We start from the raw sequence: 19,837 nt of genomic DNA on the forward strand, positions 1-19,837 counted from the left end.
TTCTTTGCTGCTGTCTGAAGGGGGTCAGCCAGACACTCAGACAGCACGGGGTGTGCATTTCATCACATTGCACAGCAAAGAAAACATCAAGAGGACAACGTGGAATTCTTCAGGTGCCTCCCTGCAAGCACGTCTTGAACATCAGCGCTGGTTCCTCAGTTTGTGTGGCTGCAACCACAGTCTGTGAGCACAGTGGCTCATGGCTCCAGAATCTGTTGCTTTTGTGCCTGTATCTATGGGTACACAGTATGAGCTGTGCTTTGCCTCTCGGCCCTCATCATTTCAAAATGAGGCTGGATACATCTGCACGCATCTCCCTCTAGGCTCTTTTCCTTACCTGGACGCTGGCCTTGCCAGTATTGAAGATGGATTTTGTTCCTAATTTGCATCAGTAGGGAAGAGATTGTGCCACCCTCTGAGTTAGCCTTTATTTTGTATGTGCTGTGTGTGCATACATGCACAAGAGAATGCATTTGAAATACCGGATTCCCCAAAACAAGTGAGATTTAAATGAAAAGAAGTCACTAATTGACATGGGACTAAGTTGGTAAGCCACATCCTGCTGTGTGCAGGACAGTCTGCATGCCTGCAGCTCTTCCAAGAATCATAGGCAGTGCACAGGCAGGTCACTGAAGGTGTGCAGTGCTGTGTTGGAGGAGAGATGCTGAGCAGGGATGCGGTGCTCTGCCCACAAGTGGTTTTTATGCTCACTCACCATTTTCCACCTCCCAAACACGACGGCATGTTCTGCATGTTGTTCTGCATGTTGTTCTGCATGTTGTTCTGCATGTTGTTCTGCATGCACCACGGCGGCACGCCTGCCTTGAAATGTGAGTGAGCCTTTAAGGAGGCGGCCCAACTTGACTTCCTCTGCAGCCCGGCCAAATGGGCTATATTCAGAAGTGACCTAAATGGAGAAGGGTGGAATGAGAGGGATCGCTCAAGCAATAGAAAGCTGGAGGAACAAACACAGCAGGCCAAGGTAGAACAGAAGGTTATAGAAATTTACTGGGGAGGTTTCTGCGGTTTCTTTTTTCCTGTCTTGGGCTCTAGGATAAATTCTGCTGCTGCTGCCAGCTGACTCACTTGTTCTCTGTGGCACAGAGGCTACAAGGAGCACTTGCTCATATATCCTTTATAAAGTGATCTGTGTCATGTCTGAATTTGATCTGCTAGCTCATGACTGAGGATGGCTCCTCTGTTTCTATGTATCTATCTGCAGGGCTGAGTCAGCTTCCACTTAGCTTGTAGCTACTTCTCTGGCTAAATAAGCTTGTGTTGTCAGATACCAATGGATACATCAGGATTTTAAAACACACAGTCCAAGATATTTGGCCACTACATTTAATTTTTCAACACATTTCAAGCAAGAGAAGGGGGAGCTCCAATGAAATGAAGGGATGCACACCAGAGCAGGTGATGAAACATGGCAGCCGCATCTACATGCATCTCAACCAGAGTTCAGCCACTTTGGATTTTAACCAACTCCAGGAGATCATCCAAACAAGTCAAGTGGGACTTTGACCTACAGCACTGATGGTTGTAGCATCCCTTCCTTGTGTTAGCTGATGAAGAAGGATGGGAAGTGGTAGCTCTAGAGCGTAGGGCTGACTGAATGGTAAAGATGTCAACTCCTCAGCATTCACTTGACTCCATTTAAACTGTAGTTGCAATTTATCATGCAATTTACGTGATACTTTCCGTGGAGATGTGGGTAGTTAACCCTAGCTGGGTCCTGAACAAGATACTGTTGAGTGCTGCCTTTGTATTTAACTAAAAGGTTTTGCAATAGTCACACAACACAGCATCGTTTCCCTCTGGTTGACGATTGGGGAAGTCATGCTTTTAAAGGCAAGATGGGGATTTCTGGCTCATCATTTTGTCTAATTCTTCTTGGTGAAAACATTTAAAGTCACTATTCATGGGCATCCCCTGGAGTTGTAGAGCAGAGTACACAGCTGAACACCTGATGAGAAAGTTAATGTATTACCTATGCAAGGAGTGCTGATTAAAGGCTAAGTGGCCTGTTGCTGTGTCCCTTGTCTCATAAACATGGCAAAACTGAAGCTTGTCATCTGTCAACAACAGACGGTTCCAATGGCAACTGATTCCTCTGGTATTCTCACTAACCAGGAACCTCATTTGTGGTGAAGAAATATGGAAGACTGGGTGGAAGAATGCTGTTATGTCCTCATGTGGCAATAAGAGCAGGAAGGTTAAGAAAGGCGTGTGAAGGGCGTTTGTAGTCCTCCTTTAGAATGTGGAGACAGGCCCTGGGTGAGGCAGGGGGAGTTTTGTATGCCCTTCAGATTGCAGAGGATGGAAGGAGGCAAAAAACATCACAGATTTGCCTCCCATGAAAGGGAGGAGCAAAACTGCAGTGCTCCGGAGATTGAGCGGCTGGATGAGCTCTGCCAGGCCATTGTGGCATGTCTGCAGCTGAGCTCTCACTTCCCACATCTCCTTTAGGAACAGCTGTGAGCAAGCTGGGCTCTCCTTCAGGCTGACAGGAGAAAATGATACTGCAGTGCATGTGATGACCATGCATGCGTCCACTGCTTCCGTCCCATCCAAGGCAAGGAGCTCCCAAAGGCTTTGGAGCGACGCTGCGTGGGGAGCAACCATTCTATCTCAATACCAAAGCTTTAAATCAAGACAAGATTGGACTTTCCTTACCAACAGCCTTGTGGGCTATCAGCAGGCTTTATTCTGGAGCCTGTTACCAGTCTGTGGTTTTTGTATCTAACAAAACCATTGCAAAGCAGAGATGAGCCCTAAAGTGGAGATGCTGCTGCTTGCAGTGCATCTGGCTCTGCAGGCTGTCACAGTGGCTCAAAACGCAGCGCTGTGAACCTCCAACCTGCCCTGCGTGCGCATTGGTGCCAGTGGAAACCAAACCATCGGGTCTGCAGGCAGAGTGCTAACCTGTGTTAAGTATCAAAACAACAACAGCTGCATTTTGTAGCAGTGTGAGAGCTCTGCGGGAGCTGGGGATGGGCTCACAAGCCCTGCGATGGGTGCTCCCATGCTCAGGCATTCTGCCCACGGAAGACAAATTAGCAGCAGCTGTTCCTGAAGGCGGGCGGCAGGAGCCAGCCACGCTCCCAGGGCTGGGCACGGGGAATCTGTCGAGCCCAGCAGAATTCTTCCTGCTCGTCACAACGTGCCACAGAGATCCGATAGAGCAAAAAAACCCCTTCCGTCCGTTTGGTCCGAGAATAAAAAGCAGTTCTCTTGCAAAGGGAAACGCGGCCCAACGCGCACCCTGCATCAGAGAAATGAGAAAGCAGCGGACTCAGAGCTCGGGTGACGTGAGACAGATCCAGAACCACGGCGTGGAACTCCGTGCGGGATCGGCGAAAAGCTTTCCAACTTCCAGCTCAGAGCAGCGCTGCAGCCACCACCGCACAATCGCAACGCATTTCCTGCCCGGCGCGGTGCTCACTCGTTTCTCATCCCCGAATCAATCCGGAGCCCCAGGAGCTGCCTGAAAGCGGCTGCCCGCCGCCCTTCGCAGCCATTCGTCCACCATAAAACAGACGCGGGGCGGCGGTAAAAGCCCGGAGCGGGGCAGCGCCGAGCACCGCACGGCCGTCGGGCGGGAACCAGCGGCGCGGGGCCGGCTGCCGTCCGGGCGAATGGCGGGGCACGCGGAAGCGGAAGCGGTGCGGGCGGGGCTGCGGGCGCGGCGGGCATCGCGGCGGGCGGCCCCGGGGGGCTCCGTAAGGCGGCGGGTTTTCGTGGCCGCTGGCGTTTCGCGTTTGCCGCTCGTTCCCGAGCTGAGAGCTGTCGTTTATCGTCTGCGCTGAGCGTGCTGCGGTTCTCAGGTGCGTTCGGATGAGCGGTGCTTCTCGCTGTTCGGCTCGGAGCCCGGGATGATGCCGTTTTCTTTGCCTCCGGCTTGTGAAATGCGCGTGGTGACCTGGCTTCTGCTCTTTTAGGCCCTTAAAAATGGGGAACACGAGCAGCGAGCGAGCCGGGCTGGAGCGGCATGGGCACAAAGCATCCCGGGCTGATGGTGCGGGAGGAGCCGGCGGCACCAAGGATGGGGACAGACCCAAGATCCTAATGGACAGTCCCGAAGATGCGGACTTGTTCCATTCGGAGGAGATGAAGGTAGGCTGCCGCTTGCCTTGGGATGCCTCACAGCCTTACCCGTTAACTCTGTGCCCCGTCTTCCTTCCTTAATGCTCTTGCAGTCACCCGTGTTGTTTCATCCGTCTGTTATTTTTCATATGAAAAGATCCCTTAGCTGCTTTTTTTGCTCATTATGAGAGGGATCGCTGGAAACTTCTTGCTATGTTTTGGGTTTTGTGAGAATACCTAACAGGTGTGTGCTGTAACTTTGCTGTAACTTTGCTGTAACTTTGCTGTAACTTTGCTGTAACCTTTCCGGATCTAACCACGAGTTTTGTGCCCACCCCAATCTCACTGCTTCTTAAGTGTATTTCCTCTTAATTTTTCTTTTCCTCACTCCTGATAGCAGTGTGTTTTGAAAGCTTTCATGAGCTCAAGTTGTTTCTTTTTTACGTTACCATCCATTCTTTCTATCAATTTGGAAGGCTTTTAGCATCTTTGCAAAATACTTGCTAACAAATGTAAGTCTAATCTTATGAAATTGCACCTAAGCACAGAATTAAATGGTGTGAAATGCAAGCTGTCTAAGGTTGCAAAGAGGGAACTTGTATTGATCAGGATGTTGTGCTCGTAGGCGCCATTGGATAAAGAAGAGTTCCTGGCTTGGCAACAGGATCTGGAAGTGAGTGATAAAACCCCTACTCAAGCTCGACCAACAGTCTTTCGCTGGACCGGAGGAGGGAAAGAAGTGTATTTATCTGGGTCCTTCAACAACTGGAGTAAAATTCCTTTGACGAGGAGGTAGCACACTTCTGCTGTGTCAGTGATGTCTAGGAATGGTTAGAGCAATGGGAGAAGTGCTTAGCTGATATTTGTGTCATACTGTGCTTTAATGTACTGCTTGGCAGCTGCTTTCCTTCAGCTCCCCGAGACTGAGTTTCTTTTGGTTTTTCCTTTTTGACTTTTGGATGGCTGGGAATAAAAGTTGGGTTGTGTGGCAGTGCCCTGAAAAAAGCAGGTTCATCTGCTATCAGGTTTGGTACTGCAGGGGAGGAGATATCTGAGCTGTTTAGAGGCTGTTTGGGAATGGCATCTGCTGAAGTATCGGAGTTCATTGTGCTCCTTGCTTCAGAAGAAGTGAAGAGATGCAGTGGCATCAATGGCCTGTTTGAGTTTGTATGGGAACTGTTGAGTCCCAGCCTGAATTGAGCAGCTGGGGAAAGGTCCCAGTCAGCCCTGGGAGCACAGGTGAAGGCAATTCAGCTGTGTGATAGGAAGAGGTGGAGCCTGGCTGCACCTCTCTTAGACCTCACTGAAGGGCTGGCTGCCACTGGGGAAGGATCTGTGGATGCATTTTGAAGTTTTTGCATGCTAAGGGGGTTGTGTCTGTGCTACAACGTTTGTCACAGTGTGTAGGCTGGTTCACTTCTCAGAGTATTTCAGGGGTGACTGTTTGTCTTCAATTGCAGTCACAACAACTTTGTGGCAATCCTGGACCTGCCAGAAGGGGAGCACCAGTACAAGTTCTTTGTGGATGGGCAGTGGACACATGATCCTTCAGAGGTAGTATTTTCTTCAGTGCACTGTATTTCTTCCTTGAGGTATGTGAAGAGGAGAAACTGGTTGATTTCTGTACCAGTAGATGTAGATGTTTTTTGTTTATTAACAATAGAAACAGATGAAGCTGGTGAGAGACAGTGATCCCTGCAGGTGATGCCATCAGACTGACAGCCCCCAAGGACTGGAGGCTGTGTAACAAATGGGCATTGAGATCTGTTGGGTCTTCATTTTAAAGAGATTGTGAACTTTTCTTGTCTGGTGCCCAACTGTCTTTAAAGCATTACAGCATTGCTGACAGCCCAAATCTCCCTGTGCTGTGCTTGCTGTCTGTGCCCAAGTCATGTGGACTTGGCGAGTTCAATTGACACAAGACCATCGCCAGCCCTAAATACTGCACCAGTCCCTTAACTGAACAGTCCACTGCAGTGGTCAACTCCTTCCCCATGTGGTAACCAGCCTGTTTTAAAAGCAAAGTATCTCATTTGTGCTAATTGCATAATTTTGAGAATCCTAATTGTCTGCAAGCGTTTTTATTCTGGCTTCTGTATCTCTTCACTTCCCAGCCTGTTGTAACCAGCCAGCTGGGTACTGTCAACAATGTCATCCAGGTGAAGAAAACTGACTTTGAAGTATTTGATGCTTTGATGGTGGACTCCCAGAAGTGTTCTGACATGTCTGGTATGAGCTTGTCAGTGATTTTGTATCATGTTTGTTAAAGCTGTTCAAACTTTCACCTTCCTGGCAGAGGTGGCAGGGAAGGTCTGGAGTGCAGTAGGCACTCAGCACCCAAACCCACATAGCTGGTGTGAAGGCAGGCAGACTTTGGGTATCTTAAATCACTTACAGTGACTGATCCTGTGGTATTGCATCTGCTGCTGCAGCTCGTGTGCTTTTAGAAGCCATGCTTTTCTTTTGGCCTCGTGTTCCTGGATATGAGAATATATGGATAAATGGATATTCACCTGGAGGACTGGAAGACATAGGTATAAAGAGCAGATATTTAAGAGTAAATATTTCACATCTCTCTGACAGAGTTGTCAAGTTCTCCTCCAGGACCGTACCACCAGGAGCCCTATGTCTGTAAGGCAGAGGAGCGCTTTAAATCTCCACCCATTCTTCCCCCACACCTGCTGCAGGTCATCCTGAACAAGGACACAGGCATTTCTGTGAGTACCTCAGTCTGTCTGCTGAATAAGGGCCTTGAGAACCCAAATGGATGGGGAAAAATTGGGGTGCAGACAGAGAGCACTCAAGGGAAGTGCCTTAGAATAGATGCCACGTTGGAAAATTCCCTATTTAACACAGGGAGTTTTATGGATCCAGATGGATCCATCTGAAACAATTCCTCTAACTTGACTCTTATTCAAAATTGAAAAGAGAACTGGATTGCTGTTTTACAGCCAGAAATCCCAATCTTTGAACTACAGCATTTAAAAGGTCAGAAGCACGTAAGAAGTAACTGAGATCTGCTCCATGGTGGCAGTGAGGACTCAGAGTTTCACGCTGGAGGGATCTTGGTTTGTTTTGAAACTTTGTCTGTGTTTGCTGGAGGGCCGTGTGTACGAAGCAGCATGATGTATGTGAGCATGCAGCTTGTTGCAGATGGTGTTTATCACCCATGAGCCCTGAGAAGTAAACTGTGAGTTCTGTTGTTTTCACGCTGTCTCTCATTCTCTTTTTTTTCCCCAGTGTGATCCTGCTTTGCTTCCTGAACCCAACCATGTCATGCTGAACCACCTCTATGCCCTTTCTATCAAGGTGAGAGGCCAGGGCACGTTCTTCACACTTGCAGCTTTCAGATAACCGTGTCATATGCTCACTTGTTTTCCATCTCCTGTAGGATGGGGTGATGGTGCTCAGTGCTACGCATCGTTACAAGAAGAAATACGTGACTACCTTGCTATACAAGCCAATATGAACATCATAGTAGCTTGTCACCAAGCGTTCTGGGCCAGTGCAGTCTCAGAAGAAAATGCTTCTCTTCACCAAATGTATTCCTCCTCTGTGCTGTAGCAAATGAACTCTGACTTCATGTTGTTTCTGAGACTTCAGGTTCTCCTACATTTGCTTTATTTTCCTGATCCCACTGTGGAAGTTCTTGGAAATGGCAGCTTCGTGTCAGCTAGACCTATGGCAGATATGTCAGTGCCGTGGTCAGCTCACTTCAAAAAAGAAAAGCAAGCACCAATACAATAAGGCTGAAAATGTGAGAGTAGTAAAGATTAAGGACTTTCAGTGAGATAAATGGTAAGAAACAAGCTAGCTCAAAGTCTAGAAAGTTCGGCATTCTTGTGGAATCTCATCTGAGCTCAGCATTCAGCAAAAGCAAGCCTATTATAACTGCTTCATCACTTAGAATGCATCAATGCCACAGTTATTTCAGTAGCAAGTTCCAAACTCGCATGGCTGAAATAAGTGTGAATAGTGATGATTATTTTGTAGCAGCCTTTCTAGGCTAAACCATCAACACAATCACCTACGGGCTCATTTTTATTTTACAGTAGATTGGGATGCTCTGTTTCTACTGTGAATAGCTCTGTAGTTTTTCTCTTCGTGAGAACTGAATTACAACTTTTTCCCCTGTGGAATCTGTGGTAAAGACAATTGTTTTTAATGGCTGGGTTTTTCTGTCAATCCTAGATGTGTCTTGCAATAATCTGCTTTTTTGCAACCAAATTGCCTTGCAGTCACCGATGACTTCGTCATGCAGGGTGAGGTAGCTGAAAGGACAGCAGTAGGTTCAGTGGAGGGTCTTGTTCTTCAGCAGCAGCCTGTGTCAGCCAATGCAAAGGTGACTGTAAGTTAGCTGTATCCCAGTGGCCAGACTTGACTGCTGGTCAAGTCCAGCTAGAGCTGGGCTCCTGCGCCAGGTTGCAGCATCGACTGCAGGTAGAAAATCCCTGGTGCTTCCAAAGCCAGGCCTGTGGCCATCTCTGCACATTTCAGTCTATTCATATTTTCTAAGGAAGTGAATATAGTAATACCAGGTTGCCTGTGTGTACTTACAGGTACTTGCAGCCTGTTTTATCCCAAAATAAATGCAATGCTAACGTAAAGCTGCCAGCCAGCGTGCCTCAGGTCTGTCCTGGGGGGAAGCAGCTTGGGGGTGACCAGCTGGGTCTGTTCCTGTTGGTGTTTGGTGCCTGAGAGCATCAGTGCCTGTGCCAATGATAACCAGCCTCTCTCCTACAGTGGGGAAGAACACATTGAACAAATCAGTGGGGAGTTAAGTGGGGACAAAAGCAGCCAGCACTCAGTGGAACCAGCCACAGCAGAGGGGGGCTTGCCATCCCCCACTCTGTTCACTAGCCTCGTTGCAATATTCTGAGTAGCTCAGTAGATCTGGGTACAGTGCAATGGTTTTCTTTGAAAACTCTTCATCCTGTGCTATGGAAATTATCTGCTATTCTGAAATATGGAATTGCTTTTGTTTTCAGCCTTGTTAGAAACAAATAAATAAAACATTTTCAAGGAAATGGTTGACTTGCTTTGTTTCTATCTTTCCCCTTTTCTTGGTGGCCTACACTTCCTTGAGTTGTCCTGTGTTTTGAGCCATAAGTGGGAGATGATGGTGGTTTTTAGGCCTTGGTGGACTGGGTAAGCTTTTCACCTATAGTTGCATAGTTAAAGAGTGTGCATGCATGTATTTGTAATGCAAAGTTTTACAGGAAGAAGAGTCCAATTATTTGTCACAAGCCCCAGTGATCAGGTCAGAAGAACTTGATATTGGCCTTCAGCCCCCCCCCATGGATGTCTTTGTTACAGCCACTCCTTGTGCACGTGGCTTTATGTGTGTGGAGGTTGTTTTGTTTCTCCATGACAGCGTGTGATGGTTTGTTTCTATTTGTCTTCTGGTGAGATGCTGTCAAATTTCCATATGGAAGCGTGCTTTGGTAGGTTACTGTGACCACAGCCATTCTTTGTTCTTCTGCCATAGAGAACTTTCATGCTTTCATTAAGTAAGCAATGACTTTTTCCATAGCAGCTTCCACAACGGTGCAGCTGTAGTGCAGATGAGCTGTCATGCTGCAGCAATGTGATCGGGGTTCTCATGCTTTGCTGTCAGCATACTAAATGTGGACGTGGTGTTTGATCAGAAATGTTTATTGTTCTGAAAGAATAGAGGAGCAGCTTAGAGGTAATTGATTTCCTTTTCTTGCAAAGCAAAGTTTTGTGCGTGGCAAAGACTGAAGAAGCAGGAACTCTGAGACGTGGAGAATAGAAAAGAAAGGTGGAAGTATGCAAGACTTAGAATTATTTATGGATGTGGCCTTGTGGATTATTTTTCCCCCCAATTAATACAGGCATGACTCACTGCAGGCTTTTCATCAGCAATGAGATGATGGAGCCACAGGCTGGAGCCAAACACGTTACAGGAAGCTGTTTTTTAGATTTGCAGACTGCAGCCATCTCTCAGAAGGTAAAGAGCATTTGTTCCGTGGCGTGCAGCTGGCAGCACACTGCTAACTCCTGCAGCTGCCCACAGAATGCTCTGCTTGTGCCCTTCAGAAACCCCTCCAGAGGGGCTGGATGACAAAGCCCAGCACACCACGCCAAGGGCTCTGCTGCCTTAGTTCTATGATCACCTCCACCTTTCTTTGCTCTGGCTGAGGGAGCACAGCTGCCCAAAGGCCCATGGGGGGCACATGCAGCCACAGCTTTCCTCCTGTGAGCCAGGTACCCTCAGCACCCACAGCGCTTTCTGGTCAGCAACCGTGGGCTCGGGCCCTGGCTGCTGGAGTGCTGGCAGAAGAGGTGAGTGGGTTTGGTTTGGTTTCTCCTTGGAAAGGAGAAGTTGTTGCTTTTATTATTTTTTTTTTGCTAAATTGTCTTCTGCTTGACAGGTGAATGAATGAGATTAATTGCACTGCAGTCCCTTCCTGTAATGGGATGAATCAAATCCCTCCAAAAGCAAAAACGGGATCTGGATTTATTAGCTCACTTAAAGCCCCCACCCACATCTCGCAGCCTGTGCTGTTATGTTTATTCTTGGCTGTTGCTAAGAGAGCTGTTGCTTTATTTTTTCAGTGCCTTTTGTTGCACTCGCTCTGGAGTAAGCCTTGTATTCTGTAAATAAGGAGAGCTCCTGTCCCCCACCCCCCGCCCCTAAGTCAGCACTCACATGGGGGTCGAGCTGAAGTGTTTTGTGCAGGGTTCTTGATAATCAAAAGGCTTGATAAGTAATTTCTTTTACTCCACCAGTTTCTGGATTATTTTAGTTTTGTTACAATTCTGATCATGCATCATAGGACTGCAACAATGAGCTTTAAATAAGTATTCTTTGTGCACAGTAAAATAGAAATGAACATTTAACAAGTTAGCATTTCATCATATACATCAGATAGTAGGCACAATAGATAAATCAAGCAGCTTGGTTTTTTTTTATGTAGAGCATTTTCATGAAGAATGCCATGTAGACCAAAATGTAATCGGAGCTATTAGTAACCCTCCCACACACCCTCCAACAAGCCCTTTATTGGGGGTAAGGGGGCGGCTGTGTGCACAAAACCAAAAACACTGAACAGTAGGAGGACAAATTAAGTTACCGTAGGCAGCAGTGTGAATATTAAAAACCTCTTCCTGTGAAAGAATACTTCAGACCCTGTAAAAACTGGTTCAGTTAAAAATAGATGTATTTACATTTAAGTCTGATCTAGCAAGTTTTCCCAGCAGGTGTAAGTTAAGATGTACAGCAACTCTGCAGGTTGTACTCAATCTGAATTAGATCTGTGAGCGTTTCTTTTCTTAAAAAGTTGCAGCTATTAGGCCTTGAAGCACCAGCATATTGCAGCGGTGGGATGAGCAGCTATCTGTCCCCTTTGCTACCAGTGCACTGCTGGGATAAATCCCAAACCTGTCGTTAGATCACACTAGTGCTAATTAGACGATGTTTCTTTATTCCAGCTCAAAATGTACGGGTCGTTCAGCAGGGCCACGTTCTTCTCCCTTATACTCACACGTGTCTTAGCTCTACCCACATCACTGGTTAAGTATGTGAGGGCAGAATTTAGCTGTAGGTGTTCGCAGCTCACTGCTGCTATAGTAAAATAGGTGGACAAATCCATCTGTTGCCGTTTGTATGAACATGCTTTGCTTTTGTGAAGCCACTTATGCTACTTGTTCAGGGATAACAACTACTAAAATGCTAAATAGTCAAGGTCAGCTCTTTGGTAAGCATCGATGCCTATAGATTACACAGCTTCTACTGCTGGGTGCAATATTGGGATGGCTTTGGGATACTCTGTGTAGAAGGAAGCGTTCATTTCACCATGCCAGTCAAGATAGTTATTTGTTTTATTTGGTTATTGTTCAACAACAAAGTTCAATACTTTCCAGGTGGAGCTTTGAACTGTCCCTCTAGTTCCCTCCCTTATCGATAATAAAAAGGTAATGAAGAAAATTCCTGTATTTTTTAGATACCTAAAATCTCATTTACGCTAACAAGCTTCAGTTGCAATTTAATGTTACAATTATTTCCTCATGGGAGCTAGGAGGAGCTGAGGCCCCTCCGGTGTCTGAAGATGGCTGTCCACAACCACCATTAAAACAAAAAAGCTAGTGTTGAAAAACACACAGTTTACAATAGAAAAGTAGAAACCAATTCAATTCCCTTTTTGTTACGAATATAAATTTTCTTGTAAGTATGTACAGTCCTTTGAGCTATTTCTATAGCAGGAAGCATTTCACAAACAAGACACAAGAGATACGCTTGCAGGACTCAACAGGCCCATTTCTGAGGTCTTGAAGATCTTCCATGAGATGCAAAGATTTAAAGACTGATCTCAGTGACCTTTCAAAGTATTCAGACCAGGAGACAAAACTTTCAGCAAGTTTCCTGCCCTATCATCTGATCTAAAATAACCCAACAGACAAGAGAACGCAGTACAATATTCATGAAACTTGCCCAAGGACACTGACAAAGGACATTTGACTTCTTATGGATCTTTAGAACAGGTTAGCACGGGCTTGCAAGGGACTAGCAGAAGTTTAAGAGGATGGCCAAGGGAAGATTGGACGCAGTTTTGCTCTTTCCAGTTGTAAAGAACGTGGTTGTTCACTTAGGATGTCGCTATCGCAGACTGAATGGTCAAAACCTGCTTTGAAAATCATTTGCTCTCTGCTTCATGGTCACGGCAAAAGAGAATAGGAAGCAATAAATGGCTCAAGGTTAGATATGCAGAAGCAAAGGCCAAGGTGTCAGTAACTGCTAAAGCTGTTCATTGTGAGTATCCTCTTGTGCAGTGACAGTCGGTTCTTATTGTATGACAAGCTACAGGTCACAGGGAGGGCCCAGCTCTGTGCTGCTTTTCTCTCTGGGGAAGGTCCTCTTGGGGTCTGAGCCGAGCTCTGTGGTGTAACCTCTGAACGGACCGTGTTTAATGCAGAGAGAAGAGGTGTGACTGTAATTCTTGTCATAGAATAAGGCTCGTTAACTCTTCTTTGCCAAATTGCCAGAGTAATTACCAGTTATTTTGCAGCGTAATCTAGAGGTTCAGTTAATTTACAAGTGAGGTACAATACACTACTCAGCAAAGCAACCTAAAAGGAGAGAGCAGCCAGTGATGGTGCAGCAGCATGCAGTGAACTGTCATGCAGAAGACCTGGATAAAGTCTTAACACCCCAGTAGCTTATAGATAATGCACTTTGTCTTGGAGTAGGGCACGCGGGCTCATTTAAAGCAGGGTTCTTCCCTCCCCAACAGAGCTGCTCTAGAGCAATTCTAGTGAGAACAAAATAACTCTCAAAAGTGGCAGGTGAACAGATTTACCAAAAGTAATTTTTGTGTGCGTGTTCTGTAGAGAATATCCAATCACACCTTCTATTGAAGGACTCGGTCACTTTGGCCCTTCTGGTTCCAGGCCATTAGGAATTCCCAGCACATCTCAGAACTATGATCAATTATCTGGTAAGGGGTGCTAACCACATTGAAGACCTGGGGTGGGACTCCGGTCCCATTTAATTTCCTCGATGAAGTACTAGGGACTATAGTGAATACAAAAAGTTCATGAACTGCTTGAAAGAGTAACAGTAGTACAAAGTGCAAAAACAGGAGTGCAGGAAAGTGCAGAGAAATTAACTGAGATGCGAACAATCTTCAAAAGCATCACATCTCCTGATATGAAGCTAGCTTTGGCCCAGAAATGCTGTTTTGGTAACTGGGCAGCAGACGTATGGAGTGCATATAACTCAGTATATTTCCTTTTTTTTTCCTGCAGGTCAAGATGAGTAACTTTGTCTAGCTGAGACTTACACTGAAGACTGGTCCCAGACCTGGCAGGGAAATAAAATGACAGTTACACAATGCACGTGTTGTTTCTAAGAAGCACAGGTGCCAGAAGCAGTACATCACCTCACCACTGCTGCTACAACTGAGTGCTGCATGTCTGCTTGCTTCCTGGTGGCCTAATGCTTAAACCACTGACAAAGGTAAGTGCCAGCATCACACTGATCATGGCAGGTTCCCACTATCTCCCTCTCAAGCCATCAGTGACTTGATTTCTATTAGTAAAACATTCACTTTCATGTCTCAAGAACTTTAACCTGTTCTCAAGTCAAGCTGCTTTTGCAGTTATGGAATTAAGGCAAGGGAAGGGTCAGGAAGTTACACAACTTCAAATGTTCTGCAATAGGAGCAGGGTGAGATGGGATTTGCTCTTACACTTTACAGCACCACCAGCCCTTCCAAAGTCCACATCTTTTCATGAGATCAGAGACGATCTCCAAGCTCCCCACTTACCTTGTTGACTTGAGCAAGAGGAGTTCTGGCACCACTCACAGGCATTCGTCCTCGGCTGCTTTCATCAAACAATCTTCCAGGGGACCTTTCTCTACGGGTGCTCAAAAGCCGGCCTGGAGATTTCTCCCTCTCCAGTGGTCGCCCAGGCGATTTGTCCCTCCGCAGCTCTGTCCTGCCCTCTCGGTACCGATGGGGTGTGCTTGGTTCTCGAGGGTGGCTGGGACCTTCGGGTGGTCCTGGGCTCGACGCTACCCGCTTGGTTATGTGCTCGTTGTATGTGGGAGGACCTCTCTTGTTAGGGCTGCTGTCATTCAAAAATAATGGACGCGAACAGCTGAGCGACAAAAACCTCATGTTACATTTCCTCTTTGCAAAAATGTAACTCTCCCGAAATCTCTAGTAGTGTTCACCTGAAAAATCAGACCTCCCTAAGCCCTGCTAAAAAGTGCAAAGATGGATCCATAAGCTACGCATCCCAAGTTTTCAGCAGCGCTATCAACTGTGGTATTTGTGCACTCATCTGAAGTACCACTGCCCTGCTGAGCCCTGCCTCCCTCCACGCTCTCCTTTAACAGAAAGCGACTCTTGACTTAGAAATTCTGACAGTTGATATTTAGTATCACACCATCGCAACCTAAATTCACCCTGTTTCAAAGTCAGGGTCAACACAAAACAGCTGAAGAGCTCAAAACATCCCTTCTTGTGTTTGTGGAAGAGATTCGCCACAGATTCCTACAGAGCTGATGTTCCTCAGTGCTCTGGATTTTAAAACATGAGGAACATTTCTTGTTCCATTCCAGCACTACAGTAACTGACTAACACTGGCCTCTGTCTCCAAGAAGGAAGTGAGGGCAACAAACATTTAAGGGGGAAAGGATAGCTGGAGTGAGTTTGCTTACACAAGGACCATAACACACCAGCTTAATCATACCTGCGTGTAGCAGAAGATCCTCTGTGGTGCTCATTGTTGGTCTCCTTCACCAGATTGCCCTTACAGCAGATCACCCTTAATTTATCTTGGTAAGAGGAGGCCAAGTAGATAGCTCCAGATGAAATTGCAGGCCCTAGATAGCGTGGATTTGGGATCTCCAGGTGGGCTCGTGCAGGAGTTCTGGGTAAAATTGCAGGAAGAAGTATTTACAATGACAACACTGCACCCTTTCCTGGCACACGCTGCTCAAAAGAATGAAAAGAGAACAACTTACCCTAGAGAAGCCCGTGCCTGAATCTCTATCACTTCAAGGGAATTGAAGTGGGTCACAAACAGATAAGGCTCCCTATAGGCTGAAGGAACATCACAGAGGCAGGAGAAATGTAATATAAAGTTATTTGTTAGAAACTTATTAAAATGTTCTGTGAACACAACAGAATGCTGGGAAGCCCACTGGGAAAAGCTAGGAAGAGCACATTTTCTGTGATGTCTTATTACAAACAAAATTACTAAGAAGAGAGACAGGAGCTTTGAGAATTGCTGCTATAAAACCACCTGTATCCTAAGAAATTTTACTAACTGAAATAATATGAATAAGGCATAAAAATGGGTTATTAACTGAACAAAATCCAGCGGGTAATGCAAAAGGGCTGAAGGAGCCACACTGAAATGATATATTCTTGACTATTTCAGGTATTTCCAAGCATCATCAAAAATTCCACTAGCCAGTTTAGTCACTGTCAAGCTAAGAACATTAATGGAACACATCACTTTAGTCTGTCTCAACTGTTTACACCTCAGAAGGTCTGCCATTTGGATTTGTAATGATAGCCATCATGTGAAAATTGCCATCGTTCCTGGGAGAGGGAAGAGGAAATGGAACTGCTGAGAGCAAAGAATACCTTTCCCACAAGTATGTTTCCTCATTCCAGTGATGTCCATACCCCAGTGAACCTCCCCCTGCACCTACCAAAAGCTAAGGGTAAGCGATTCCACTTCAGGTCATCAGTCCTACTGCGTCTTCCATAGGAATCCACAAAGACACCAAACTCTGCCAAGAAAAGTAATGTCAAGTCACGAGCAGTTTTGAAGACACAAAGCATTCTGACAGGGATTTCTCCCACTGAGAAAATGCACACAATCTTGCAAGTCCCACAGGTTGCCTTGACACTGTCTAGACTTAAAGAGTACTTGGATACCGAAAGGTATTTGAATTCTGGGTCTCTCTGTACCAATTAAGGTAAGGTTATTATTCCATCTGTTTCTGCAGCTGGGAACACTATGCTACTCCTACTGTAAGACACTCAGAACTACTGCTAGTGGGTTTTTGAAGACTTCCTGTGCATTTCCATGACGCTATCCTGAAGGGCCAATAAAAGCAGCTATAAGAAAAAGTAACACACAAGACATTTTAAAAGTCTCTTCTATCAAGAATTCCAAAGTTTGAAAGGCCTTAATCAGGATAATCAAACACCTGTTTTATTGAACATTAACTACAATCCCTCCTGTCTGGGCAAAGAAGACTACCTGTGGTACTGAGCCACGAGTACAGAGAACTTTTAAGCCAGAAGCAAGCTGATCAGAAGCACTGCAGAAAACTGGATCAGGAATGGGTATTTCAGCACCAATTTTCTGCGTATCTTCACTGTTGAAACACCACCTGCAAATCTTTCAGGGCTTTTAGATTCACTATTTCTAAGAAGTCTTTTGTTACCAGGCCCTTGGAAGTCAACTCTGTCCAGCTTTCTCTCTCAGCAGCACCTTTTGTTTGTTCCCATCCCAAGAACAGATGCAGTGCAACAGCTGTACAACCATACAATACACCTACCATGAAAACACAGCAGATACTCCTCCCTCTGTCCTGTTGGGTTTACTTGGATGATGCTGACTGGGAAACTGTTGGTGGATGCAGCAAACACAGCGGAGGCCAAAGTGTGGTCATTTTTATCCAGGAACTCTGCAAAGAGAATGGAGAAAAACAGCTAGATCAGCACATCAGCTTTTTTTCCCCTAAAGCAGTACTCCACAGAACCTGTGGAACCATTTGGTGCATTCCTTAGAAAATGCTTCCTACCCTCCAGTGTGTACTGCTTCATCTCAATTTCATAGAACTTGTTGGTTCCAATAATGATGCTGTAAGTGGTCAAATGGATACAGCTGCAGGGCTCTGAGGTTTCAATCTCCTGGAAAAGAGAAGGAATGGATAGACCAGTATTAGTTCCCTGTAATTGTATACAGATATTGCTTATTATGCAAGGTTACACAAGGGCTGCTCTGAAAATAGAGCCTCCTATTTTATTAAACTGCCCCACAATATCAGAGGTGGATATTGGTGGCATAGCAGTAGAGGTTGAATTTTCTCACCAATATTTTGTTATGTTTTGCTGCTGTTTGATAGATGGCAGCAGAGGGGCAGTCTGACAAAATAGCATCTGAAGTAAAGGTGTAGGACTGAATTCCTCCATGTGGACAAAATGGCACCTACTGACATTCATCAATGCTTGCTGAATGCTTGTGGAGGTCAAACAGTGGATGTGAGCACAGTGAGGTGGTGTGTTTCAGCAGTTTAAAAACACATAATTTGTAAATAAATCCGAGGCATTACTTTTGGAGCAACCTATGAATATTGCCACATTTATAGTGGAGAGAGACAGTAACCTTTCAGCATCCTGGAACAACAGTCCTGTTTGAAGGGAAAGTTTTATTTGGTTGGAAGTGATGCTTGAATAGAGACTTGCAAGCCAACTCATGTCCAGGTGCTAACCTCAGTGAGAACCTCTTCCTTTTAGAAGGACACATTCTGAAAGGCATTCTGCTCTCTAGCTCAGTTTACTGGAATAGCAGGGAGTGGCTCCCTGCTTATTTGTAACAGCTTACAGCCACACCAACGACTGCAGGTCTGAAAAGCTGCCTCACAAACCTGTGACCTGCTGTAGGGAACCTGCTTTGGAGGAGGGTTGGACTCGATGATCTCTGGAGGTCCCTTCCAACCCCTACAATCCTGTGATTCTGTGAAACCGTTTGGTTTCTCTCTATCCTAAACTGCAGCAATCATGTCACACGTTTGTCTCCAGAGTCATAGATTTGACGTAGACTTCTGTAACCTCTATTGTCTACTGTTTATCCCAGTTTATCTGGAAACTTAGTTGACAGAACAGAAGGGCATATTCTGGGCTTGCTGCCATCTTGTTAGGATCTAAATTGAGTTGTCTGGATCATCAAAGATGTTGAAGTTGAATGGCAGCATTTGCAGAAACCAGCAGCTGTAGGTCTTCAGAGTTTTCTGTCAAGTGGCACTCTGTCATGAGCAGGAGTTGGTATCAGCTACAACGCCTGTACACATCGCAGGTTTGCTGGCATCCATACTGTGTGTGCCAAGATTTGTCCAACACGTGTATCTCAACTCTCCAGGAGGCCAGCATCTGAATTACTGCATGTCTGCCTGTAAGTGACTGGCTGAAGAATTGCAGAGATCCTGCTTTTCACATATGCACACGACAGAGCAAAGCAATGCACGCTCCAGAACCATGCAGTACTAATGGTGCAGGTGGAGATGGCTGCATACACTGGAAGTATATGCACAGCCATGTGAGATTTGTATCTTACTGCCTTGTTGGCTGTATTTATCAGCTGCTTATCATGTGATGGGATAATACCAAATAAACTTTGATCAGCACTGGAACAGTAAACAAGTTATTTAATTGCAAAGAGAGAATTCATTTGTTAAGGATTTCTCCAAGACAACCAAAGGGAGGAAACACTGATGGGTAAGTAAGAAAGAAGCCTTCCTTGGGTAAATAAGCACAGGTACGGGTACAGCTGGGTCCAGTATCTCAAAAACCTCAATTCTGTTCTCTGTCTCTCAACATATGCCAAACCTCATCACAGGAAATCACCCTGTGCTCTCACTATCACTGCGCACATAGCAATTTTCTATCACTTCTGCTGGCAAACAAATGTTCTGGAGCAAACATCTTAAACTATTTTTTTGCATGCATAAGAACAACACAAAGCCTTAGTGCAGTGTAGGAATTACCTCAGCTACTGAAAGGAATTACTAAGCTTACCTTTCTGATACAGAACTTGCTCAAGCTCTCATTGTATCGCAGAACAACCACTTTATTGGGCATGGCTGCACAGATGCAAAGACCATTCTCAACCTGTTAGGAGGATTACAGCCATAGGTTAGGGTGATAATAAAGTAAATTCTACTGTTGAATGTGTGGAACAGATCCAAAGACCTTTCAACACAAAAGGAAATTTGCAGAGATAAGCAAGTCCATTTTTAGTAGGGTAGTTATAGAGCAAAGTAGTGAAAGGATAACAAGCCTCTTGAGATTCTCAAAGGAATATAAATCTGAACTGTTTCTATGATGCCTTTCATACTTAGAACAAATCAGAAGCTTTTTATTAAAATCAGTAAGAAACCAACATGAGGTAAGTTGAATTTTAACCCCTCAAACTGCTACCTTAAAGATCACTTTGAACTGAATGATGTTCAGTTTGTTATCAGAGTGCTGCGCAGAATTAA

The 19,837-nt window shown here is 45.5% G+C and overlaps 2 protein-coding genes across 7 annotated transcripts in view; one reads left to right on the forward strand and one right to left on the reverse strand.

Moving 5' to 3' along the window:
* Positions 1 to 1,382: 1,382 nt before the first annotated feature.
* PRKAB1 (protein kinase AMP-activated non-catalytic subunit beta 1) lies at positions 1,383 to 9,119 on the forward strand. Its single transcript, XM_048964390.1, has 8 exons — positions 1,383 to 3,827; positions 3,942 to 4,116; positions 4,712 to 4,878; positions 5,547 to 5,640; positions 6,201 to 6,315; positions 6,670 to 6,803; positions 7,327 to 7,395; positions 7,478 to 9,119. The coding sequence occupies exons 2-8, from the start codon at positions 3,952 to 3,954 to the stop codon at positions 7,553 to 7,555; spliced, it is 822 nt and encodes a 273-aa protein (XP_048820347.1). The 5' UTR covers positions 1,383 to 3,827; positions 3,942 to 3,951; the 3' UTR covers positions 7,556 to 9,119.
* Positions 9,120 to 10,809: 1,690 nt separating this feature from the next.
* The window catches only part of CIT (citron rho-interacting serine/threonine kinase), an 82,623-nt gene continuing 73,595 nt past the window's right edge, over positions 10,810 to 19,837 (reverse strand). For 3 of the 6 annotated variants that reach the window (XM_048964132.1, XM_048964131.1, XM_048964133.1), the window contains exons 43-50: positions 19,374 to 19,466; positions 17,381 to 17,489; positions 17,135 to 17,263; positions 16,277 to 16,357; positions 15,581 to 15,659; positions 15,307 to 15,486; positions 14,376 to 14,679; positions 10,810 to 13,909 (exon numbers count right to left, since the gene is read on the reverse strand). In XM_048964132.1, the coding sequence (XP_048820089.1) occupies positions 13,886 to 13,909; positions 14,376 to 14,679; positions 15,307 to 15,486; positions 15,581 to 15,659; positions 16,277 to 16,357; positions 17,135 to 17,263; positions 17,381 to 17,489; positions 19,374 to 19,466 (999 nt within the window). In that variant the 3' untranslated portion in view covers positions 10,810 to 13,885. Of the gene's footprint in view, positions 13,910 to 14,375; positions 14,710 to 15,306; positions 15,487 to 15,580; positions 15,660 to 16,276; positions 16,358 to 17,134; positions 17,264 to 17,380; positions 17,490 to 19,373; positions 19,467 to 19,837 lie in introns of all 6 variants that reach the window. The other 3 variants (XM_048964130.1, XM_048964129.1, XM_048964128.1) reach the window with 1 other exon arrangement.

This window comes from Lagopus muta, chromosome 17 (genome assembly GCF_023343835.1).
Source record: "Lagopus muta isolate bLagMut1 chromosome 17, bLagMut1 primary, whole genome shotgun sequence".
Classification (NCBI taxonomy): Eukaryota; Metazoa; Chordata; class Aves; order Galliformes; family Phasianidae; genus Lagopus; species Lagopus muta.